The sequence below is a fragment of the Schistocerca serialis genome, chromosome 11, assembly GCF_023864345.2.
Source record: "Schistocerca serialis cubense isolate TAMUIC-IGC-003099 chromosome 11, iqSchSeri2.2, whole genome shotgun sequence".
NCBI lineage: Eukaryota > Metazoa > Arthropoda > Insecta > Orthoptera > Acrididae > Schistocerca > Schistocerca serialis.
In genome coordinates this window covers 29,681,293-29,708,324 of record NC_064648.1, presented here as the reverse complement: position 1 = coordinate 29,708,324, position 27,032 = coordinate 29,681,293, and the positions used below count along the sequence as shown (strand labels likewise).

The window sequence follows — 27,032 nt, the reverse complement described above, 5'->3', positions numbered from 1 at the left end:
TGTTGAAGCTGCACGGGCAGCTGGACCTGTACACGCCATCCAAGCTCTGTTTGACTTAATGCCCTGGCGAAACGAGGCCGTTATTACGGCCAGAGGTGGATGTTCTGGGTACTGATTTCTCATTATCTATGCTTCCTAATTGCATGAAACTGTGATCACATGTCAGTTGTACTATAATATATTTGTCCAATGAGTACTCGTTTATCATCTGCATTTCGTCTTGGTGTACCAATTTACTGGCCAGTAGTGTAGAGCTTGTGTCTTGCAGACAGGGCCGCAGAGAGCAACTCCTGAGTGCGAGTGATGTCGTGTGGACAGAAGTGCGGGGTATTTCGCAGCATTTAACGCACAGTGGCTGCTCCTCCGTGCGCTGCACCGCTCGCTCCCTGCCGCGGTGTGCTGTGGCCCACGTCATCGCCATGCGTCTCGTCGTCGGAAGCTGTGACAGCCAGCTGAAGAGTACAAATGCTTCTCAGCGTTCACTTACCTCTCCAGTTGTTTGGTCTACTTGGTGGCTTTGACTCTTCTATGTTCACTGGTCATTAAACATTTCAAGTATTCGTATCCGTGTCGTTCGTCTCCCTTCGTATGAAATAAGCTTTCTCTTCTCTGTCATGAAGATCACGTTCTGTATCGTTTATGCGGGATAACAAACCTTACTCATTTCCTCAACTACCATTCTTAGCGTTGCAGCCTCTCTTTTATAGGGCGTCACGTTTTCAGCTATGGCGTCCTACTACTACCTTGCGTATCACTCCTGTTCCAGTATTTTTACAATATCCCGACTGCACAGCACGTTCTCAAAGGCTTCATTTGATTTTGCTAAAACATCTGGACTCCATTGCGCTGTGGAAACTTCGATGTTTTTCTGTTCCTGTTCTACTGTCCAGTGGTTGAGGTTTCTCTAAAGCTTTTCAAGTCTTTGTTCAAACATACTGGAAAAGCTCACAAGTATTTATAAGCTATAATTTGTTACAAACAGCGTATTTTGATCTAGCAGGGATTCCCATAGGTAAAGCTATTTTGAAGATACACTTCCCAATGTGTTCTGCTGTTTGCCTGTAGAACATCTAGGCTACAGTCAATTCGTCTATGTTTTGGTCAGCAACTCTTCCACCACCACCTCCATAGCTTCTTGTATTCACACGGCAACATCACAAACGGATGAACTGAACCCTATCCTCGAAATTAACCCATAAAAAGTCAAGTTAGATTGTATATGGTGAATGTTGTGACTTGGCAAGACAGCCGAGCCACTAGGAGATAGCCGAAAGGCACGCGTTTAAGCTCACGCAGGCTGGCGTGAGGTCTGGAACAGTTAAAGGAGTTGAGTCTAGTAAAAAAAGTACGTAGCTTCTGGAATACTTAACTTTAATCCATAATTGGTGAACATCGGTCTGACGGTACATGCATCACAAGATTAATACCAAATGATAATGGCGCCTTGCTAGGTCGTAGCAAATGACGTATCTGAAGGCTATGCTAACTATCGTCTCGGCAAATGAGAGCGTATGTAGTCAGTGAACCTTTCCTTGCAAAGTCGGCTGTACAACTGGGGCGAGTGCTAGGAAGTCTCTCTAGACTAGACCTGCCGTGTGGCGGCGCTCGGTCTGCAATCACTGACAGTGGCGACACGCGGGTCCGACGTATACTAACGGACCGCGGCCGATTTAAAGGCTACCACCTAGCAAGTGTGGTGTCTGGCGGTGACACCACAGTTTTGATTGGTGCACTCGATTTCAGATAACTTAACAGTTCGGTATTTTCCATTTCGAAGTTTCCCTAAATCATTCTTTAAAGTGTTAATCGCTGTTTGCATGCTTACGATACACTGTTTTAAATTTTCAATATCTGTTACACATTTTTTACATGGTATATTTTCACCATGTGACACCACAGTGAACATGGTGGCTGTGATGTCGGGCCATCTCTCTTGATCCATCTGTCTGGAAAGGTACCATCCAGGACCTGGTTAACAAATAGCCAACAGTGTGGCGGTGGTCCAACTTGACGATATACTTGTAACTGATGTGCGTCCATGTTCCAAGATGTCGAGGTAAGCTATTTCGCTCAGCGATAAGGAACGGCCCAGTTACTGTGTGGCGCATTAATCCTCACAACACCAAGGTGGAAGGGGGGGTGGGAGGGGGTGGCGGGGGTAGTACCTTATGCGTACCTTTCTAAATCATTGCTCTCTAGTCAGTTACTTGTAGTCCACTTCTCCACTTCTGCGCTGCTAGTTCACTTGCGTCTGAGGAGAGCCGCTCTGCGCGCCGGGGGCCTCTGATGAGAACTCATTTCCGGCGAGTCCGTGCATCGGCATACGCACCTGAAGATGGCGGTCGGTTCGTCCGTAGAAATATTACGTCAAAATCACTACATAATCCGGCTGCATACCAGAGAATATTGTCATTACTGCTTTAAATGCACATTTAGGAATCTTGCGTGTCAAAATAGCCATTAATAATTCTTCATTAACACAAAAATACTAAATTATATTAGTCAGCCTCCATCCCATTTTACGACATTCGCAGCATTCATCTTCACAAAATTCTGTAACGAAATTTACAAATCGAGTATTTATATGCATACACTTTTCAACAAATGAAAAATCCTTAGAATTTAACCCATTACTGGCCATTGTTCCTTTTTTAGGGCGCGTATATTTTACTTATTTCTACGTAAGCAATGGAGCTTTTTAGCCTTTATTGTTGTACCTGTAGGTTCAACTAACTGCTATAATGCCTGTAAATCTAAAATAAATATCTTTTTTCTAAGTACTTCACGTCAGGAAAATTATAAACTTGCCGATTTTTTTGTTCTCGCACTTGGCAGCACTGTATGTCTGCTGGTAGTTCCTGGACGACAATGAGGTGTGATTTAGTTGTCTGGGCGTGTTTTTTATGGACATATGGATGAAGTATACTTCAGATTTTTTCAAGTAAGTGCAATATCGGTATAGTTTATGCGTCCCAATAATGGGACAATGGCATGTAACGCTTTTATTGTTGATGTGCCCTATTCTTGTATACACGTATTATACAGAGAAGAATTGCATTTTACATTCTTTATATCTGCTTTTTTCATATTCTATTAGAATTTTACGATTCCAACAGGATAAAAACGTGCCCCGTGGACATATGAAGACACATGAAGAAATTCTAGCAGACCATCAAGAGAGTGACTATGAAAATGATGACATAGAACTGGCGATTATTCCACCTGATGCAGATGTAATAACAGATGAAGAAGACATTGACGAAAATGTACTGAACAATGAGTCTGTTGTACACGATGTAGCCGGTACTTTAGAGCTCATAACCAGCCGAGATGAAGCTAATGCTACAGTTGTACCTCCAGAAGCCAAAACAAGGAAAGCGTTAGGAGATGGAGCAGAAAGTGGTACGTTATTTACAAAAAAATATATATGTAAGTAGTATAAATGTCAACCAACGTACACAAACACCAGTGAACCAGGGAAGAGCAACGAACATTATGGTGCGGAATGTCTAGCAAATAAGACAGTGCCCCAGGTGTCTGAGGACTTTTTTTTCTGAGAAAGTAGTGGACACTATTATTGAACAAAGCGAAATCTATGCTTGCCAACCCAACAAAATAAATTTTCTGCTAACCAAAGAAGAACTAAAATCATTTATTGGCACACTACTTCTGAGTGGTTATCATAAGCTTCCCCACGAGAATATGTACTGGGAACAGGCTCCTGAAGTCGGCGTTCCTTTAGTCTTCAACTGCATGTCAAGAAATAGGTTTCGGGAAATAAAGACATTCATTTATCTCAATGACAACTTCAAAATAGACAGAAATGACAAGATGTACAAACTGAGGTTGTACTTTGAAACGCTGAAAAAGGAATTTGGTAAATTTGGCGTATGTCATTCAAAACTCTCAATTGATGAAATGATGGTACGTTATTATGGCAAACATTCAGCTAAAATGTTTCTGAGAGGAAAGCCCATCAAATTTGGATATAAAATTTGGTGTCTTACAAGTTCCAATGGCTTTCTTTATAATTTTTCGCCATACTGTGGCAAGACTAACGACAAACAGGAGCCTTTAGGTGCGAGGGTAATAAATGAACTTACCAGCATGATTCCAGAATCAGAGTATCCGAATTATAAGCTTTTCTTTGACAACTTTTTCACCAGTATTGACACACTGATCACAGTCGGAAAGAGTAAAATGAAGGCTACAGGAACAATAAGAGAGATCCGAACTAATGCATGTCCTTTGATTGATTCGAAAAGAATGGCAAAAGAAAAGGAACGAGGATTCTGTGACTACATGTTTGACAAAGAGAACGAAGTTCTGGTTGTGAAATGAAGTGACAACAAACCAGTATGTGTAGCGACAAATTACAGTACTGTTACTGCTCTGAGTTCCACTAAAAGATACTCAAGGGCAAAGGAAAAGGAAACATCTGTTACAATGCCACATCTCACTGAAGAATACAATGCCCATATGGGTGGCGTAGATCTACTGGACAAGCAGATATCACTTTATAGGACGAAGATAAGGTCGAAGAAATGGTGGTGGCCATTATTCACACAGATAATAGATATCTGCATAGTAAACACATGGCGTGCATTCCAAATTGCTAACGCTAATGAGAAGCTCTCACTTTTGGATGCCCGACGGAGAATAGTGATGTTTTACCTATCAAAGAAAACAGGATCATTACCAAAACGCAGGGGACTACAAGGAAGCAAATTGATGGGAGGACGGGTGAGCACTGATGTACGACTAGATCCAGGAAATCATTTCATTGTGCCAAGTATAACACAGAAGAGATGTGCTTACTGCAAGAAAAAAAAAAATTTGTGATAGGTGCAATGTTGGTGTACACGACAGTTGTTTTGCTTCATTTCCTACTGAATACACATTCAATAATATTAAAGCATTCTTTATTAATTGTTTGTGTTGTTTCTTACAATATTATGCACGGAGAATAAGGTTGTCAATTTGGATATTGCATTTGGCCAATGTCCCAAAAATGGGACGGGCTGTAGTTTTTGTTCTAATAAACTGAAAATTTTCAAAACAACTTTTGATTCAATTAATCACTCAATGTTACGTATTTATGTATAAAAGTTTGCAAATAATGATCCGATAGAGTTTTGGACAGTAATGGGTTAAGTCTGATCCATGATGTCAGTATCTTTCGATATGTCAATACTTAATAGTGTCAGATAACACCTTCCCATGTTTTCTCTGTTGCAATTCACTTCCATTTGCTTATTTTTACAATTACTCCTCAATCAATACAGCTGAGCGTTCTGCATCATATTAACCTTGAGAAAAACATTCATATTATAATCAGATCATTCAATAGGTACCTTTAATTTATTTCAAATATGCAATATTACTGACAAGATTGCCTTCAAATATTTCAGTTCCATTTGCAAGTTACTTTCTTCGTAACATATATCTTAGCAGTAATGAATGACACCCAACGTGACCTATCAGCTCCAATTTTTTTTTTCTTTCCGAGCCCTGCTTTCCTGTCTGTTCCCAGTCTTTATCATCTTCGTGTTACGTGGGTTTTGAGTTTGGAATTATCCAGCATGTTGTGCCGTTTAAGCCCAGTAACGAGCCTGCCGCGCTTCTGCTTGTGATGTGTTGGGACTCGATTCCAGGGGTCAGTCCTTTGGGGAAGTTCAGTTCACCACATGTTCAGATCAATGTCCACTCTGAGACAGAAGAAGTACTTACCTCACTCCTTTACCAAGACCTGTTCACATTTGACGCAGCTGTTAATAGCTACGGCAAGCATTGCCCTTACAGTGACTGAAGCACACAAATCGTCTCGTGTCGCAGAGAAGATTCCGGAGCATACGTGATTCCTCCTGAGAGGGGCGGACTCTCACGCTGAACACTTCAACGCAGACCAGGCGTACACGCACTTTCTTCCACGCTTCCAAGCATATTCCTCGTCACACTGGCGAATCAGTGCAGTGGACACACCACAACCCCCGCCCCCCTCCCTCCACATTTTTTAAATTTTTATTCAACATATAGTGTATGTAAATAAAGTCTTGTGTAACTGCCTGTCCTTGTCAAATGAGAATTACTTTTGATTTGTGTTTAATTTGCAGGTGTGATTAACTGTGAGCCAGCTATGAGATTGTATGAGCCACGAGTCTGCAGAACAGGCACCAGGATAACCTGACAGCTATGTCTGTAGAGTCACACATGTGTAGTCAGTTTTGTTATAGCAAGGTAGAGAGAGGTACCTATGTTGAACACATACCACAACAATAAGAAATGTGTGTAACAGGAAAGAAACTATTACTGTATAAAAACTAATACACCAGCAATAGTCAGACATTCATTATTGTGTGTTTGATATTGACAGACCTAATTATTATATTACAGTCTAGTTTTATTAGAAAACCACTTTAGTTTTACGGAGCAGTTTCTTTTGTCTACCTGACATGCCTTTAGCATTTTTATACAAAGCACTCTTACATGGTACAGTAAATCCGAAGAGTACATGGCAAGTCGTAATTCTTAAATACTGTTCCAAATAAACGGCAGGATCTTGGTGAAGAAAAATGTGGCATTGTATTTCTTCTTTACCTGTAAATAACCTCTTTGTTTTTTGTTGCCACTGGAAATCTTTAGGTGATTGCTAGTTCTTTCCTCATTTTAATAGGAGAAGGAAAATCTTCTACCTTACCACTAGAAAATTACAATAAATTTAAAACTTCATAATGAATTTTTGAATTCCCTCTATTTTTCCAAAGATGACAAAAAGTATCCTGACAATTATTATGTTTTTCTTTATTACATACAAAAGGAACAGTTACTTAAGCTTTATGCTAGCAACATTAAAAGAACCGGTCTATCATTCCTTAATGTAAATTGGCAACAATATAGGAGTCCTTTCATGTCATCACAGCCCTGATATTTCAAATTAGTGTGTGCATATCACAGTAAGTTGTCATGGCAACTGTGAAAAAAACTCGTGAAACTATCATTGGAAGTATAATGTGGAGATATATTTACAAAAATATAAAAAAGGGTATGATAAAAATACTTACATACACAACATTTGTCACAGAACTTACAAACTTACATAAAAATATACATAAAGTTTTAAAAAAATACAGTCTGATAATATCAATATGGGGTACTATGCCACAACAAGAAAAATTTTAATTCGTGTTATATCTGATCCCCTTATACTTTACTGCAAATCATCTTCTCATCGTTTCATTAATATTATGGTATAAATGGAATCTGTATTTGTATAGTGAATAACTTTAATATAATTTGTTAAAGTACAAAGCAACTATATCCATATATTATTGGAAATTTTGAGCATATGGGTATATTTCAGGGCTTGCATGTCTTGTACAAAACTTGGACATTATCTTAATAGTTTAGCAATAGTAATATTCATTCAAGAATGAAGCAAATAGTTAATTCAGGTTTCTAAAATGCTGCAAGCAGTAAAATTTTATGACTTAAAGTAGAAATATCTCTAAATCAATGATCTGCCTTTCCATATTTAATATGAGACATATACATTACTGTAAATACTATTCAGCACATTTTTCATTTAGAACACAAACAAAACAATATATTTCAAAACAACCAAATCTCTTAATCTCCTACACTACAAAGAATTGCACTATCACACAAATTACAAACCTTAATATGGGATTTATATCGAAGGCTTTATTTGGTTTCCCCAAAATGAACAATGATCTACAGGCTGCGGAAACCAGTATTAAATCTTTCATTGCAGTTAACATCCTTATTTCTGACACCTGTCTCTACGATAGTGAGATGGTTTACGTCATTGATATGTTCTTCTTGTGGGGTCTCTCTTATGAACTGTGGCACTGACCTTCAGATTACGAGACAATGAACTGCATTTCACCCAAATATATTTCCAGGATTTTTTCTGGTCCTCCACAAGCATTTATTAGGGTATGCTACTGCAGATTACCAGAATTAATTAAGGATTTCCCACAATGTCACTTTTTTATGGTCTCTCATCAATATGTTTTAAGAAATGCCTCCTGAGACTATCAGATCTAGTAAATGAGTTTCCACAAATGTCGCATTTGTATGGTTTCTTGCCAGAATGAATTAAAGTATGCTTTCTGAGATAACTAGAGTTGGTAAAGGATTTGTCACAAACTTCACATTTGTATGTTCTCTTGGCAATGTGTGTTCGTAAATGAGTTTTGAGCTTACTAGACTTAATAAAGGATTTCCCACAAGTATCACATTTGTGGACAGTTCGACTAGTACGTTTTACAGCTCGTTTCTTGAGATGATCTGATTGAGTAATGGGTATCTCATGATTATCAGATGCCTGTAGGTTGACGTTACCTGCAGTAGAAAAGGATTTGTTAGGAGAATCAAATCTGTGTGATCTCTCAGCATCACACACTACTTCATGAGACTGGGTGTTACGAAATACATTAGTGATTCTGTCGCACGGAAATCCCTTTTCATTAAGTTCTGGCGCCTTCGTGGAATGCGTGATTGAGCTACCATTATTGGAGAATACCTCACCACACCGTGTACAGGTATGTGGAGTTGGATGAACACCGTCAGCGTCAAGCTTATGTCCAGATGAAAAGGTCTGCTGGCATGAACTACAGGTGAACTCTTTGAATTCCTTTTCCTTTAAGCCGCAGTTGTTTCTAATACAAAATGAGCTATCACGAGTACAAAATTCTTGTCCCACAGAATCACTTCCAGCAATGTGCGTCGAATTGTCCACAGTGATGTCCAGCTTATCGTTGGTCAGTTCTTGTTGGTAAATTTCTTCCAATAAGATGTTACCAGCCTCAGTGATCGTTTCATTCACCCTGTAGCATAAATAGTTATGGAGTAAGTACGCATCTTCCTGGACACAGAGAATAAATATTTCAGCTGTCAACAAATTCTTTACTATAATAGGAAAGTATTTCAAGTACACATAAAAACGTTGTATTCATTTATCTCCTCACAAAGAATGTAACACGGTACAATTACTTGTTACCTAAACTGTTTAGAAACAGTTTCTGCTGGGTTGTCTCTTGCAGTCCTTCGCACACCAAACAAAATATTGTACAAAATAAAATACAGCTGAGAGGTACGTACAAGAATCAACACTTTGTCAGGGTGATATGGCAACTAATAGACAGCACAGATAAATATATCAGGACAAAATCCATCAAGAAATTTAAATGGCAATAACATTTATATCTGCCTCATATGGTGCCATTATTATCAAACGGTGTTCATACCGATGTGTTAGCGACTGGGATATCAGAAGCGCAGTTAGTAAGTAGTGTTGCAGTAGCCATTGCACTGGTTTGAGTGTGAAATTCACGGAAGCACCGTCCTCACAGCTTTACTTTTGCCAGTACCTCGTCTCCTACCTTCAAAACTTTACAGAAGGTCTCCTGCGAACCTTGCAGAACTAGCGCTCCTGAAAGAAAGGATACCGTGGAGACATGGCTTAGCCACAGCCTGGGGGATGTTTCCAGAATGAGATTTTCACTCTGCAGCGGAGTGTGCGCTGATATGAAACTTCCTGGCAGATTAAAACTGTCTGCCCGACCGAGACTCGAACTCGGGACCTTTGCCTTTCGCGGGCAAGTGCTCTACGAACTGAGCTACCCAAGCACGACTCACGCCCCGTCATCACAGCTTTACTTCTGCCGGTACCTCGTCTTCTACCTTCCAAACTTTACAGAAGGTCTCCTGCGAACCTTACAGAACTAGCGCTCCTGAAAGAAAGGATATTTGTGGAGACATGGCTTAGCCACAGCCTGGGGGATGTTTCCAGAATGAGATTTTCACTCTGCAGCGGAGTGTGCGCTGATATGAAACTTCCTGGCAGATTAAAACTGTCTGCCCGACCGAGACTCGAACTCGGGACCTTTGCCTTTCGCAGGCAAGTGCTCTACGAACTGAGCTACCCAAGCACGACTCACGCCCCGTCATCACAGCTTTACTTCTGCCGGTACCTCGTCTTCTACCTTCCAAACTTTACAGAAGGTCTCCTGCGAACCTTACAGAACTAGCGCTCCTGAAAGAAAGGATATTTGTGGAGACATGGCTTAGCCACAGCCTGGGGGATGTTTCCAGAATGAGATTTTCACTCTGCAGCGGAGTGTGCGCTGATATGAAACTTCCTGGCAGATTAAAACTGTCTGCCCGACCGAGACTCGAACTCGGGACCTTTGCCTTTCGCGGGCAAGTGCTCTACCAACTGAGCTACCGAAGCACGACTCACGCATCTGTAAAGTTTGGAAGGTAGGAGACGAGGTACTGGCAGAAGTAAAGCTGTGAGGGGACAGTTTTAATCTAGCAGGAAGTTTCACTTAGTTGTTGTTACGCCAGTGTAATTAAAAGTTCTGTTGTGTCTCTGTAGTCAATGAAATGAAAATCTCCGGTTTGGAATTAGATGATACAGGGTGTTTCAAAAATGACCGGTATATTTGAAACGGCAATAAAAACTAAACGAGCAGCGATAGAAATACACCGTTTGTTGCAATATGCTTGGGACAACAGTACATTTTCAGGCAGACAAACTTTCGAAATTACAGTAGTTACAATTTTCAACAACAGATGGCGCTGCGGTCTGGGAAACTCTATAGTACGATATTTTCCACATATCCACCATGCGTAGCAATAATATGGCGTAGTCTCTCAATGAAATTACCCGAAACCTTTGACAACGTGTCTGCCGGAATGGCTTCACATGCAGATGAGATGTACTGCTTCAGCTGTTCAATTGTTTCTGGATTCTGGCGGTACACCTGGTCTTTCAAGTGTCCCCACAGAAAGAAGTCACAGGGGTTCATGTCTGGCGAATAGGGAGGCCAATCCACGCCGCCTCCTGTATGTTTCGAATAGCCCAAAGCAATCACACGATCATCGAAATATTCATTCAGGAAATTAAAGACGTCGGCCGTGCGATGTGGCCGGGCACCATCTTGCATAAACCACGAGGTGTTCGCAGTGTCGTCTAAGGCAGTTTGTACCGCCACAAATTCACGAAGAATGTCCAGATAGCGTGATGCAGTAATCGTTTCGGATCTGAAAAATGGGCCAATGATTCCTTTGGAAGAAATGGCGGCCCAGACCAGTACTTTTTGAGGATGCAGGGACGATGGGACTGCAACATGGGGCTTTTCAGTTCCACATATGTGCCAGTTCTGTTTATTGACGAAGCCGTCCAGGTAAAAATAAGCTTCGTCAGTAAACCAAATGCTGCCCACATGCATATCGCCGTCATCAATCCTGTGGACTATATCGTTAGCGAATGTCTCTCGTGCAGCAATGGTAGCGGCGCTGAGGGGTTGCCGCATTTGAATTTTGTACGGATAGAGGTGTAAACTCTGGCGCATGAGACGATACGTGGACGTTGGCGTCATTTGGACCGCAGCTGGAACACGGCGAACGGAAACCCGAGGCCGCTGTTGGATCATCTGCTGCACTAGCTGCGCGTTGCCCTCTGTGGTTGCCGTACGCGGTCGCCCTACTTTTCCAGCACGTTCATCCGTCACGTTCCCAGTCCGTTGAAATTTTTCAAACAGATCCTTTATTGTATCGCTTTTCGGTCCTTTGGTTACATTAAACCTCCGTTGAAAACTTCGTCTTGTTGCAACAACACTGTGTTCTAGGCGGTGGAATTCCAACACCAGAAAAATCCTCTGTTCTAAGGAATAAACCATGTTGTCTACAGCACACTTGCACGTTGTGAACAGCACACGCTTACAGCAGAGAGACGACGTACAGAATGGCGCACCCACAGACTGCGTTGTCGTCTATATCTTTCACATCACTTGCAGCGCCATCTGTTGTTGAAAATTGTAACTACTGTAATTTCGAAAGTTTGTCCGCCTGAAAATGTACTGTTGTCCCAAGCATATTGCAACAAACGGTGTATTTCTATCGCTGCTCGTTTAGTTTTTATTGCCGTTTCAAATATACCGGTCATTTTTGAAACAGCCTGTATCATGCAGAATGAGGGAGTCAATGTGAGTGAAAATAATGACAAAGAGGCTACGCAAGGCAACGTGGAAAGTGTATTTCTGTAAAGACTCGCAATGTGAGTTCTTTAAGTCAGCTGTGATTCCAATCAATGAGGATACGATACAGGCCAATGCCAGGAAGCTGAAAGATAATCAATGGACAGTATTTCTCTGTGTGTGTGTGTTTATTATATTGACATTAGTGTTGTGTTTGGAGAAGACATCAGACACGGGACTGGCATGTAGTCCAGACAGAGAGCAGAAATATTGGACTAAGCAGTTATGTTAAGTAAGTCACTCTGCTAACTTGGTATGCCCAATGCTGACAAGTGGAAAGAACTTTGAAAGAATTTTCGATGACGTTGGCATCAAACATGGAATTTACGAATGCGGCTAATCATCGTGGAGACGTAGCCGTGGAAAGAAGTCTTAATAGCTGTGTGGACCATGCGTCGTGTAGGGGCAGTATTTTATGCATGCATCCATTTGAGATGTCCATGTGTCAAAAGGCGATTACCTTACTGGACGTGCCGCAATTTTCAGTTTTCACGTCTGAAATTGTGATATGGGAGTGTCTGTTTTATCGTTTGTGATTTCTGACACTTTCTTCTGGCAGGCTAGTTATGACTGGTACTGGACAAAGCCAGGAGTGGACATGCAGACAATGTGAATGGGAAGTTTTATAGGAGACGGGTGTTGTTGTAAGCGGGAAGACAACTACTGTGCAGTGGTGTGCGAAGGCTGAGGCACTGAAGAAGATGACCGTTACAGATTACCGTATGGATTCTGTTTAAAACTATCTAGATCACTTCCAAACGTTATTTGTGAATGAGGATAGAACTGCGTTTGAAGTTAATACACAGCACCACGGCACCCCTTTCAATATACCTTATTATTAATACATTTTGTTTTTAACATTGCTTTTCTTTGTAGTGTAACGCCAAAATTAGAGACTGTGACAGAAGATTAAAAGATAAGATACAACTAAATGAGAAATAGGTGACACATTGTAGGCAACAGAGTTTCAAAGACAAAAATTCCAGTTTTCTACAGGGCTCATGAAGTACTGAATAAATTCTTAAACATATTTGAAACATAAAAAGATTGTGAGAATTAATAGACACTATACTTGAAAAGAGTATGTATACTGTGAGCTGGTATACAACAAAGGTACTTGGATTTGAAGGACCGACCAATAGTGACGTCGGATATTAATCAGTAGCTGTAATTGATAGAATGGGGAAAGTTCTGTTAGAAGGATACATTGTTTAATTACCAGACGGCCATTAATACCAGTACAGATGAATTTAAGTGAGGCAGGTGGGTACAGATTTGATGGCTGCTCCTCCAAGAAGCAAGTATATCGTTCCATCCATTAAAACCTTTTCCCTGTCGCTAATAGAATGGTGTGTAACAAAGTATGGCACACATCCTGAGGAACAAGAGAACAGAAAGAGGAAGAAAATGGAAAGCAAACACCAGTACCGTGTGTTGCTCTGAGGACTATGTTTATGTCTTGTCTTGTGAAGTGGCCGTGTGGTGTAAGCAGCTACATTCCTCTGTACATGTGCTCACATCATTTTCTTTGCTGGATGCCTTCCATACAAGCTCCAAATGAGAACGTTCTTCGTGGAGCCTAGGATATTTCTTAAAAGTCGTACAGTTTCCACTGTACTACTAGGGGAGAACAAACTAGCATTGTTATATTTGTTATAGGCATACTGCATGCATCTTCCAAGAAAGTGATAGAGAAATACGCAACACACAAAACTGTAGTACTGATACGGGAATGACGATTACTCTGACTACCTGCTTCCCTGCAACTGATATTTGTACAGGTCATTATTTACGTCATGGAAACGTCAGATATGGCAAATTACACTATGTGATCAAAAGTATCCGGACATCCCCAAAAACGTAAATGTTTAATATTAGGTGCATTGTGCTGCTACCTACTGCCAGGTGTTCCATATCAGCGACATCAGTAGTCATTATACATCGTGAGAGAGCAGAGTGGAGCCTTCTGCAGAAACTCACAGACTTCGAACGTGGTCAGGTGATTGGGTGTCATTTCCGTCATACGCCTGTACGAGCGATTTCGACACTCCTAAACATCCCTAGGTCCACTGTCTCCGATCTGACAGTGAAGTGGAAACGAGAAGGGACACATACAGCACAAAAGCGTACAGGCCGACTTCGTCTGTTGACTGACAGAGACCACCGACATTTGAAAAGGGTCGTAATGTGTAATAGGCAGGCCGGCCGGAGTGGCTGTGCGGTTTTAGGCACTACAGTCCGAAACCGCGAGACCGCTACGGTCGCAGGTTCGAATCCTGCCTCGGGCATGGACGTGTGTGATGTCCTTAGGTTAGTTAGGTTTAAGTAGTTGTAGGGGACTGATGACCTCAGAAGTTGAGTCCCATAGTGCTCAGAGCCATTTGAACCATTTTGTAATAGGCAGACATCTATCCAGACCATCACACAGGAAATCCAAACTGCATCAGGATCCACTGCTAGTACTATGTCAGTTAGGCAGGAGGTGAGAAAACTTGGATTTCATGGTCGAGCAGCTGTTCATAAGCCACACATCACGCCGGTAAATGCCAAACGACGCCTGGATTGGTGTAAGGAGCGTAAACATTAGACGATTGCACAGTGGAAAAAACTTTGTGTGCAGTGAAAAATCAGGGTGCACAATGTGGCGATCCGATCGCAGGAGTGGGTACGGCGAATGCCCGGTGCAAATCGTCTGGCAGAGTGTGTAGTGCCAACAGTAAAATTCGGAGGCGGTGGTGTAATGGTCTGGCCGTGTTTATCATGGAGGGGGCTTGCTAGCTGCCATTGTTTTGCGTGGCTCTATCACAGCACAGGCCTACACTGGTGTTTCAGGCACGTTCTTGCTCCCCAGTTGAAGAGCAACTGAGTGATGTCGACAGCATCTTTCACCACGATCGAGCACCTGTTCATATTGCACGGCCTGTGGCGGAGTAGTTACACGACAAAAATATCGCTGTGGTGGATTGGGCTGCACAGGTTCCTGACCTGAATCGCATACAACACCTGTGGTATGTTTTGCAACGCCGACTTCATGCATTGCCCGAAAGAACATGATGACCTGCAGCCGTCTAGGACGAAATTAGAATTATATTAATACCTTCAGCTGCTAACGGGCGTTGATCTATATCAATGGGGACAGGTGAAAATGTGTGCCCCGAACGGGACTCGAACCGAGGACCTCCTGCTTACATGGCAGACGCTCTATCCATCTGAGCCACCGACGGCACAGAGGATAGCGCGAGTGCAGGGATTATCCCACGCCCACCTCCCGCGAGACCCACATTCTCACCTTGTATGTCCACACACTACATTCGTAGTGTCTCACCCCAGCACTCTCATTCTTTCCAAGTCCCGTAAGAGTTCGGGGAATATGTGTGCATCCACACAGAAGAAGGTCATGGCAGTTGTTGCCAGAACTATATACTTATATCGATACGGCTTCTGTTCTTTCGGAATTCCAAACTGCATCAGGATCCACTGCAAGTACTATGCCAGTTAGACGAGAGGTGAGACCGGCTGCTCATAAGCCACACGTCACGCCGCTAAATGCCAAACGACGCCTCGCTTGGAGTAAGGAGCGCAAACATTGGACGATTCAATGCTGGAAAAACGTTATGTGGACTGATGGAACACGGTACACAATGCGGCGATCTGATGGCAGGGTGTGGGTATCGCGAATGCCGGGTGGACGTCATCTGCCAACGTGTGTAGTGCCAACAGTAAAACTCGGAAGTGATGGTGTTATGTTGTTATCATGTTTTTCATGACGGGGGCTTGCACCCCTGTTGTTTTGCGTGGCACTATCACAGAACAGGACTACATTGATGTTCTAAGAACCTTCTTGCTTCCCACTGTTGAAGAGCAATTCGGGGATGGCGATTGTATCTTTCAACAGGATCGAGCACCTGTTCATAATGCACGGCAGGTGACGGAGTGGTTACACGACAATAACATCCCTGTAATGGACTGGCCTGCACAGAGTCCTGACTTGAAACCTATAGACGGCCTTTGGGATGTTTTGGAACGTCTACTTCGTGCCAGGCCTCAGTGACCGACATCGGTACTCCACGAAGAATGGGCTGCCGTTCCCCAAGAAAGCTTCCAGCACCTTACTGAACGTACGCCTGCGAGAGTGGAAGCTGTCATCGAGGGTGGGCCAACACCATACTGAATTCCAGCATTACCGAAGGAAGGTGCCACGAACTTGCAAGTCATTTTCAGCTTGGTGTCCGGATACTTTTGACCACATAATGTACACAGACACACAGGGAAATGGACAACACAGAGATGTGACGTTTATTCAGCTTACCCGGTTTCTGCCGGTGGCTCAGCGAGCAGCCGACTCACTGCGATCAAGTCTTCGGGCTGGCTGCGCATCGCGTCTGCCCAGCCCGGGCTGGCCATCACGGCGACCAGGTTGTCCTTTATGAAGGCGACGGCGGCCTGCCCGAGGCTGTGGCAGGAGTGCCGGACTGCGAGGACGGCCGCGGCGGCCGCTGTCTGGACGCTCAGCTGCGCGGCCACCTGCCGCTCGCACGCCGCCTTCACGACGGACACGCCGTACGTGTCTGCGGCGGCCAGCAGCTGGGCGGCAGTGCCGGGCAGCGGCGGCACCTGCAGGGTGTACAGGCAGTCCAGCAGCTGGCGCAGCACGGCGCCCTCCACGTCCGGCACGGAGGCCCGGCCGCCGCTGGCCTCCAGCGCGTCGCGGCGCAGCATCTCGGCGAACACGGGGCTCCTGGCGGCCAGCACAGCCCTGTGAGCCACCAGCCGCGTGTCGCCCGCCACCAGAGTCACCATGTCGCCGTCCCCGGCCTTCAGCAGGGCGCCCAAACTCGCAGGAGCAGGCTCCGAGACTGTCCGATCCGGCTCCATTGTGGAGGACTGTCGCCCGATTCAGTTCTGCCTGTCGATCGTAGAAGCACGGAGGATGCTGTGTACTGATCACCTACTCTGTGCTACAGTTTGTTGTTCGTTGTATATAAACTACGACAATACACTGATCAGCCAGGACATTACGACCGCAGACCTACTATCGATACAAACCAGCCCGCATCTCGTGGTCGTGCGGTAGCGTTCTCGCTTCCCACGCCCGGGTTCCCGGGTTCGATTCCCGGCGGGGTCAGGGATTTTCTCTGCCTCGTGATGGCTGGGTGTTGTGTGATGTCCTTAGGTTAGTTAGGTTTAAGTAGTTCTAAGTTCTAGGGGACTGATGACCTTAGATGTTAAGTCCCATAGTGCTCAGAGCCATTTTTTGATACAAACCAGTCCACTGCCACCGGCAAGGAATGACCACCAGTCAGTCACACGCACAGTGCACTCGGTATCGGTGAGTGTGCCGTCTGCGTGTAGAAGGAGTTTGGCCGGGCGGGGTGGCTGAGCGGTTCTAGGCGCTACAGTCTGGATCCACGCGACCGCTACGGTCTGAGTACTATGCGACTTAACTTCTGAGGTCATCAGTTGCATAGAACTTAGAACTAATTAAACCTAACTAACCTAAGGACATCACACACAGCCATGCCCGAGGCAGGATTCGAACCTGCGACCGTAGCGGTCGCCCAGTTCCAGACTGTAGCGCCTAGAACCGCACGGCCACTCCGGCCAGCTTGAGTCCTGCCTCAGGCATGGATGTGTGTAATGCCCTTAGGTTAGTTAGGTTTAAGTAGTTCTAGGCGACTTATCAACTTAGAAGTTAAGTCCCATGGTACTCAGAGCCATTTGAACCATTATTTAGAAGGAGTTTGACCGACGGCAGATTGCGATGGCCCGGAGGCTCAGCACCAACGTTTCGGAAACTGCAAGACTTCTCGGGTGTTCGAGGAGTGGTGAGTGTCGTCGATCCGTGGTGAAACCGAGATCAAGCGGTCTTCAGATGTCGTGGGGTTGGGCAGTCACCCTCGTGACACATGAGACACATCATAGGTTGGGCAGACTGTTAAAACACTACAGGCAGCGATCTGTGGTGGAACCGATATCAGACTTTAAGGCTGGGCAACTCTGCCCGTCTGAACACAAGCTGCGCAGAACACTCTTCCACAACCGACGACCCATGCGTGTCCTGACATTAACACCAGAGCTTGGGCAACTACGACTGGTGCAGGCACGTGACTGTCGGTGTTCGATGTTGGCCCAGTATCACAGTGTTGCATAGTCTGATGAATCACGATACCTTCCTCGTCGTGCTGTCGGGAGGACCCGAGTCTGTCGTGCTCTAGGAGACCAGCTCCTTCACACCTGTACCGTGTGACCTAGCGGTTCTAGGCACTACAGTCTGCATCCGCGCGACCGCTACGGTCGCAGGTTTGAATCCTGCCTCGGGCATGGATGTGTGTGATGTCCTTAGGTTAGTATGTTTAAGTAGTTCTAAGATCTAGGGGACTGGTGACCTCAGAAGTTAAGTCCCATAGTGCTCAGAGCCATTTGAACCAATTTGAACACCTGTACTGCAGGATGCAGACGAACTGGCGGTGGCTCCATTATTCTCTGGGGAACATTTATGTCGCCGTCAAATGGTCCATTGAGTTCGGACAAGGCACCTTGATGGGCAAGGAGTAATGTACACTGGTTGCAGACCTTGTTCACCCCTTGATGATAATATTGTCCGATGCCACTGGCATTTTTCAACAAGATAATGTACCGTGTTACAAGGTTCTGAATGTGACGCAGTGGTTCAAGGAATACAGAGGAGAGTTCCCATTGTTGTGCCGGCCCCCACACTCGCCAAATCTGAACCTGATCTGAAACATCTGGGATGTGATTGAATGTGACATCACATCTCATTATGTGGAATAATTTTATACTGCTGCAGTCACTTTTTACTAATATTTTACTTGGACAATGCATTTCGGCAGCATGTTGAGATCATCAGGTGCGTTACATAGTTACTTATACATCAGCTGATGGTTATCTACATTATCAGCTGATGTATAAGTAACTGTATAATGCACCTTATGATGGCAGCATGCTGCCGAAATTCATTGTCCTAGCAAAATATTAGTAAAAAGTGACTGCAGCAGTATAAAATTATTCCACATAATATTATAATACAATTGCAGACCTCAAACAACTAGCATATAACATGGATAAATTTGAATCAGATCTCATTACCACCGTCCGCGGAATTTCTGAGAATTAACACTACATCTGCACACGCAGGTCACCTAACTCTCTCCAGCGACCTACCAAGGCATTATTACTTCCGTGCCATGGTGTGTCACCACTGTTATCTGCGACAAAGGTACAGGTTGTTAGGTAGGTGCTCATGATGTACTGGCTGATCAGTGTCTAATATCCCACGTGAGAATGATGCCACATATGGTCTGCCCCAAATCTTTAATAATGTAGTTTGAGGAATTCCCTATTGGTTTCAGTGCACGTCGTTTGCACAATAAGGTACAAAAGGGGTAGAAACTTCATTTCCATATTGTCATGTGAAAAGTCTAGAAAAACTCAACCAAGGCAGAATGAACTATATTAACGCTTTATTCAATGATTTACCCACCAGATTTACTCGGTTGCGTAATAAGTCAATGGGGGTGCTTTTCTGGGAAGAATGACTTAAAGGTAGCAGACAGATTATTCTCAACACTCCTTACATAGCCCAATATGATAAGACCTATCCACATTTAAGACGATATGTGAGTCCCTCAGAGACAACATGTGTTCTTTCCAACTTACTTACGAGCCATCATTAGGTAACTCATATCACAGCACCACTAAATAAGTCTGATTTACAGTACTACTCGTTACCAATGTATAGAGTGTCCAAATTAGGTGGTCGGGATGACCTTTAAGTGTGATGGTAACTTTCTATTCACTCACTACAACTAGTTTCTATTGGTGGATCGATTTTAAAGGCCGAATTTGAGGTAGCTCTGAATAACCTGAGAGAGTACACAGTCCTAGGAGTAGACAATGTTACTGCCAAACGTTTCCAACTTGCAGGAATGTACACCGACAAGCCAAAACACTAAGACCACCTGTTTGAAAAGTGGAGCAACACACTATTAAACGCTGCACAGCAGCTATTTCTGTTGAGACGGATTCCACAAGCCCTCGACAGGTCTCCAGAAGTATGTGGCACCCGAAGCCTACTCACAGGTCATCAAATTCCCGCAAGATACGGGACGGTGGTGCGTGCGCACAAAGCTGGCGCTCGATACGTGTTCCAGTGGGTACAGGTCAGGGGCATTTGCCGGCTAAGAGATCAATTTGAGTTCACTGCCACGATCCTCAAGCCACTGCAGCACGATTCTGATCTCGTGTCGCGCAGAGTTATACTGCCGGAAGACGTCATCACCACCATAGAAGGCCTCAGCCGTGGAGGGATGCAAGTGATTCACTGCTGTCACGGTCTCTTCGAGTACCACCACAGGTCCCACGGAAGCCCAACCCAGCGTGCTCCACAGCATGAGTTCGCTCTCACTGGCCACCGCCTGTGGCACAGTGGACATTTCAAGCAGCCCCTTGCCTGGATGACGGTGTGTAGGGACCCGACCATCAACCTGACGTAGCAAGAAATGCCATTCATTCGACAGGCGACACGTTTCTGTCGATCCACGGTGAAAACTCGGTGATGGTGTGCCGACGGCAGTCGTAACCGTCGGTGTCGCCGGGTCAACACAGGGACACGGGGAGGCCGTGCTCAGTGTTTGGGTGCTGAGCTCGGAAGCTCTCGTGCCTGCACCACAGCTGCAGTCTGTCGTCAGATCTGCCACAGATCGCTGCCCGTCCTAGATTACGCACCGGGCAGAGGTGTTCCAGTTACTGGACTAAACGATTATTTTTGATACTCATGACTTTCCTGGTGTAATAATTGATTTATTTTAAACGGTTTGATTGATGCCACGGAACACTTGCGGAATTGTTTGGAAATAAACTAAGTAAGGTCTGTTATCATGTAGCTGTTTCTGTGAAGTAAGTAGTTCTGCAGTCCAGGAGTGCTCGAAGAAAGCGAGCGAAAGAAAGCATATATGAGACAGACTACTTGGTGTCTGTGTGGCTAACAGAGATAGTTTACGATAAAATTTTCTGTATTTAATTTTCTAGAAGACAAGAGTGCAAACGGAAGTCACTCAAATGAAGGAAAATCGTTTAATGAAAGAGTATAGAAATTAAATCGCAAATCGAGAAGCTCTACATCTACATCTGAATAACATGCAGTTTTATTGTGTCCAGTGTCCATGTACGACAGTTTACGATTAAACAGGAAGCTATTATTGTAATAAACATATATGTCCAGTTTGCAAGATTATACGAGTGGTCGAAGAGGAAACATACGTAATAGTACGAGTGCAGGAGAGGGCAGCAGCAAATTTCCGCAAACATGAACATAATGATTACCAACTTCTTGCAGGCATCAGTTTGGTGGCAACTATTGCCTGTAGTACGGGCTTTGACTGTATTCCTTTGCTAAGTACATAGCCACTACATACAGACTAAATTCCGTCAAACATTGGAGGCGGAATTGAGGGCTGTCAGCACAGCGGAGCAGCCTGCTCAGTATGTAAAAAAAAAAAAAAAAAAAAAAAAAAAAAAAAAAAAAAAAAAAAAAACAACTCCTGAACGGTACCGACCGGCCGCCGTATCATCCTCAGCCCATAGGCGACACTGGATGCGGATATGAAGAGGCATGTGGTCAGCACACAGCTCTCCCGGCCGCGTCTCAAGTTTCCGAGACTTCTCAGTCAAGTAGCTCCTCAGTTTGCCTCACTAGGGCTGAGTGCACCCCGCTTGCCAACAGCCTTCGACAGACTGGATGGTCACCCATCCGAGTGCTAGCCCAGCCCGACAGCGCGTAACTTCGGTGGTCGGACGGGAACCGGTGCTGCCACTGGGACAATGCCGTTGGCAGCTCAGTACATCGAGGTACTGCGAAAGTAGACAGGACAAGCAGCTCCCGCAGAGCCTCTACTTACCCTGGAGCCAGGGAAGAGTGACGTCACGAACTGGTCTTTGTTTCTGAGGCGCCGGAGTCGCAGTGTGCGCTGGGACATCCGACCTCCCCTCATATACCGTAGGCGGGCAGCTTCTCACACCTGACGCCATCGCGTGACCTCGCGTGATTGTAACGGAGTGGCGTTTATCTCCTTGTCTCGTATCTCGAGTGGGTTCCATCAGGTGAGACACTGTGAAATCAGGAGGGCGTCACACGAGTGGGTTTACGTAACGCCAACGGTGACTGCCGCACGGACATTTCGTTGCACAGAATGCGACAAGTCAGAAGGCATCCTGCATCTGACAAACTCGGCACTGCACGGATGAACATTTCTGTCTGGATCTGAACCTCAATAGTAGCAATCTGTCTGTCTGGGGAACTGGTGTGGTCGTATTTCAGGTGGTTGTTGTCGGGTTCTGTTTCGCTAGAGTGGACATTATGATGTGGGTCGGACTAAACAGAACACATACTCCGTGTGAAATTTGTAATTCTTTTGGCGCTGGAAGTATAGGAGATAACGAAAATGTATTTATTACGCATTTCCAATATGGTAGGGAGAACATAAGTTGTCGGTTGGACGTGGTCTCAGGGGATATAAAAGGTTGGAAATGTAGACCACAGACCTCAGATCTCTGGCATCAACAGTTCAAGCTGAACTGCACTTGGGCGTCAGACACTTAATTACATCCTGTTTCGAATATACCAGACTTCATCAAGCGTAGTCGCTCCCGACTTTTGACGAAGCAGTCTCTTGTTAACACGTGAGCAGAAGATTTCAGCGGGTGAGGCATCTGAAGCGTGTACTTGCCAGAGCAACAGCTGAACACTATACGTGCAGTGGTAGCTGAGGATTACAAACGCAAGCTGCTGTATTATACCGTTTAAAAATAATGTCACGTAGACCTCAGTGTCTGTGCACACCCTTAACACGTCAAAAACAGACCACCCACTGGCAGCGTCACCTGTCATGGGAAGCAGATGTGTTGCGTACCGAACTACTTTTATGGATCACAAGAGTGTACCTGATACTCAAGTGAACAGAAACCTTGTAACCCAGATACGGCTGCCGTCCTTCAGCAAGGATTTTTACAGAGGAGCCTAAAACTTGTTTTCCTACTTCTTTATTCCGCCTTCCAACAGATGACGTCAGACAAACTGCACTGTTTCCCCGCATCCCCCGGCACGTGCTGCACGCCCTCCACGGCTAGAGGCGCCGCCCCCCGTCTGTGGGTGTTTCTTTGTAGAGTGACGTCGGACACAGGCGGTGGCTACATTAATGTGACTGGATCATATATTGATCCACTGTTGTGTCCTACGTCTTTCACTTCCACTCCAGCCCATGCACCTCTGTTACCAAATAACAAATAACGAAAGCAAAGAAAATGCACTGCAAACATGACCCTGCCAGATCCAACTCTGATCATAAACTTTCATAATAAAATTTTCTAATGTACTCACTTTATTACCTCCTACAATAATAGCGTTGTTGTTGTTGTTGTGGTCTTTAGTCCTGAGACTGGTTTGATGCAGCTTTACATGCTACTCAATCCTGTGCAAACCTCTTCATCTCCGAGTAACTACTGCAACCACTTACCGTATCCATCTCTTGGTCTCCCACTACGATTTTTATCCTCCGCGCTTCCCTTCAGTACTAAATTTGTGATCCCTTGATGCCTTAGAATGTGTCCTACAACTGATGCCTTCTTCTAGTCAAGTTGTGCCACAAATTCCTCTTCTCCCCATTCTGTTCAGTACCTCCTCATTAGTTACGTGATCTAGATTAGATTAGATTAATACTAGTTCCATGGATCATGAATACGATATTTCGTAATGATGTGGAACGAGTCAAATTTTCCAATACATGACATAATTAAGTTAATTTAACAACATACTTAAGTTAATATAACAACTTTCCTCTATGGAGTAGAAGGAGTTGTCATTCAGAAATTCTTTTAATTTCTTCTTAAATACTTGTTGGTTATCTGTCAGACTTTTGATACTATTTGGTAAGTCACCAAAGACTTTAGTGGCAGTATAATTCACCCCTTTCTGTGCCAAAGTTAGATTTAATCTTGAATAGTGAAGATCATCCTTTCTCCTAGTATTGTAGTTATGCACACTGCTATTACTTTTGAACTGGGTTTGGTTGTTAAAAACAAATTTCATAAGAGGGTATATATACTGAGAAGCTACTGTGAATATCCCTAGATCCTTAGATAAATGTCTGCAGGATGATCTTGGGTGGACTCCAGCTATTATTCTGATTACACACTTTTGTGCAATAAATACTTTATTCCTCAGTGATGAATTACCCCAAAATATGATGCCATATGAAAGCAATGAGTGAAAATAGGCGTAGTAAACTAATTTACTAAGATGTTTATCACCAAAATTTGCAATGACCCTTATTGCATAAGTAGCTGAACTCAAACGTTTCAGCAGATCATCAATGTATTTCTTCAATTTAATCTCTCATCAATGGACACACCTAAAAATTTGGAATATTCTACCTTAGCTATATGCTTCTGATTAAGGTCTATAGTTATTAATGGCGTCATATCATTCACTGTACGGAACTGTATGTACTGTGTCTTATCAAAATTCAGTGAGAGTCCATTTACAAGGAACCACTTAGTAATTTTCTGAAAGACAGTATTGACAATTTCATCAGTTAATTCTTGTTTGTCAGGTGTGATTACTATACTTGTATCATCAGCAAAGAGAGCTAACTTTGCCTCTTCATGAATATAGAACGGCAAGTCATTAATATATATTAAGAACAACAAAGGACCCAAGACTGACCCTTGTGGAACCCCATTCTTGATGGTTCCCCAGTTTGAGGAATGTGCTGATTTTTGCATGTTATGAGAACTACTTATTTCAACTTTCTGCACTCGTCCAGTAAGGTACGAATTAAACCATTTGTGCACTGTCCCACTCATGCCACAATACTTGAGCTTGTCTAGCAGAATTTCATGATTTACACAATCAAAAGCCTTTGAGAGATCACAAAAAATCTCAATGGGTGGTGTTCGGTTATTCAGATCATTCAAAATTTGACTGGTGAAAGCATATATGGCATTTTCTGTTGAAAAACCTTTCTGGAAACCAAACTGACATTTTGTTAGTACTTCATTTTTACAGATATGTGAAGCTACTCTTGAATACATTACTTCCTCAAAAATTTCGGATAAAGCTGTTAAAAGGCAGATTGGACGGTAATTGTTGACATCAGATCTATCCCCCTTTTTATGCAAAGGTATAACAATAGCATATTTCAGTCTATCAGGGAAAATGCCCTGTTCCAGAGAGCTATTACACAGGTGGCTGAGAATCTTACTTATCTGTTGAGAACAAGCTTTTAGTATTTTGCTGGAAATGCCATCAATTCCATATGAGTTTTTGCTTTTAAGCAAGTTTATTATTCTCCTAATTTCAGAGGGAGAAGTGGTTGAGATTTCGATTGTATCAAATTGCATAGGTATGGCCTCTTCCATTAACAGCCTAGTATCTCCTATTGAACACCTGGATCCTACTATATCCACAACATTTAGAAAATGATTATTAAAAATATTTTCAACTTCTGACTTTTTGTTTGTAAAGTTTTCATTCAATTTTATGGTAATACTGTCTTCCTCTGCTCTTGGTTGACCTGTTTCTCTTTTAATAATATTCCAAATTGTTTTAATTTTATTATCAGAGTTGCTGATTTCAGACATGATACACATACTCCTGGATTTTTTAATAACTTTTCTTAATATAACACAGTAGTTTTTATAATGTTTGATAGTTTCTGGGTCACTACTCTTTCTTGCTGTCAGATAAATTTCCCTTTTCCGGTTACAAGATATTTTTATACCCTTAGTAAGCCATGGTTTGTTACAAGGTTTCTAACGAGTATATTTAACTATTTTCTTGGGGAAGCAGTTTTCAAATGCATTTACAAAAATCTCATGAAATAAATTATATTTTAAATTGGCATCAAGTTCACGGTACACCTCATCCCAGTCTAACTGCTGTAGGCTTTCCCTGAAATTTGCAATTGTTAAATCGTTGACTGACCATACTACTTTGGAGGACTGTTTAGTATTGCTGGATGGAGCTATGTCATATATTGTAACTAGCTGTGCACCATGATCAGAAAGACCATTCTCAACAGGCTGAGCATTTATCTGGTTAAACTTATCTTGGTCTATAAAGAAGTTATCTATCAGTGAGCTGCTATCCTTTACCACCCGAGTAGGAAAATCAATAACGGGTGTCAAACTGAAAGAACCGAGTAATACTTCAAGGTCATTTTTCCTATTACCCTCTTTCAGAGAATCTACATTGAAGTCCCCACAAATAATAATATGCTTCCCCCTGTCTGACAGATAGCACAACAAGGAGTCCAAATTTTTCAGAAATAGATGAAAATTTCCTGATGGGGACCTACATAAGTTACAATTATAAATGTGCCTCTCTTTAATTTAAGCTCACAGGCACATGCTTCTATATGTTTCTCTACACAAAACTTTTTTGTTTCTATACTTTTTGCACAATGATAACTTTTGACATATATGGCAACTCCTCCTTTCTCCATATTTTCTCTCATTACATGTGCAGAGAGCTTATATCCACTTACATTTACCTTATCCATATCAGTAACAATGTGATGCTCAGACAGGCATAGTATATCTATTTCATCCTCAGCTTCTAATCTCAGATCTACCCATCTAATGGTTCAAATGGCTCTGAGCACTATGGGACTTAACATCTGAGGTCATCAGTCCCCTAGAACTTAGAACTACTTAAACCTAACTAACCTAAGAACATCACACACATCCATGCCTGAGGCAGGAACGAACCTGCGACCGTAGCGGTCGCGCGGTTCTGGACTGAAGCGCCTAGAACCGCTCGGCCACACCGGCCGGCTATCCATCTAATCTTCAGCAGTCCTATCTAGCAACATATTTCAAAAGTTTCTATTCTCTTCTTGTCTAAACTGCTCATCGTCCATGTTTCACTTCCATACATGGCTACTCTCCGTG

At 43.4% G+C, this 27,032-nt stretch overlaps 1 protein-coding gene and 1 non-coding gene across 2 annotated transcripts; both read right to left on the bottom strand.

The window, feature by feature from the left end:
- Positions 1 to 10,181: 10,181 nt before the first annotated feature.
- Positions 10,182 to 10,256, bottom strand: Trnas-cga (transfer RNA serine (anticodon CGA)). The gene has a single exon. It is a non-coding gene; the product is annotated as a tRNA-Ser (tRNA).
- Positions 10,257 to 16,370: 6,114 nt separating this feature from the next.
- On the bottom strand, positions 16,371 to 16,940 carry LOC126427146 (speckle-type POZ protein-like). Its single transcript, XM_050089372.1, has one exon. The coding sequence runs from the start codon at positions 16,938 to 16,940 to the stop codon at positions 16,371 to 16,373; it is 570 nt and encodes a 189-aa protein (XP_049945329.1).
- Positions 16,941 to 27,032: the final 10,092 nt, after the last annotated feature.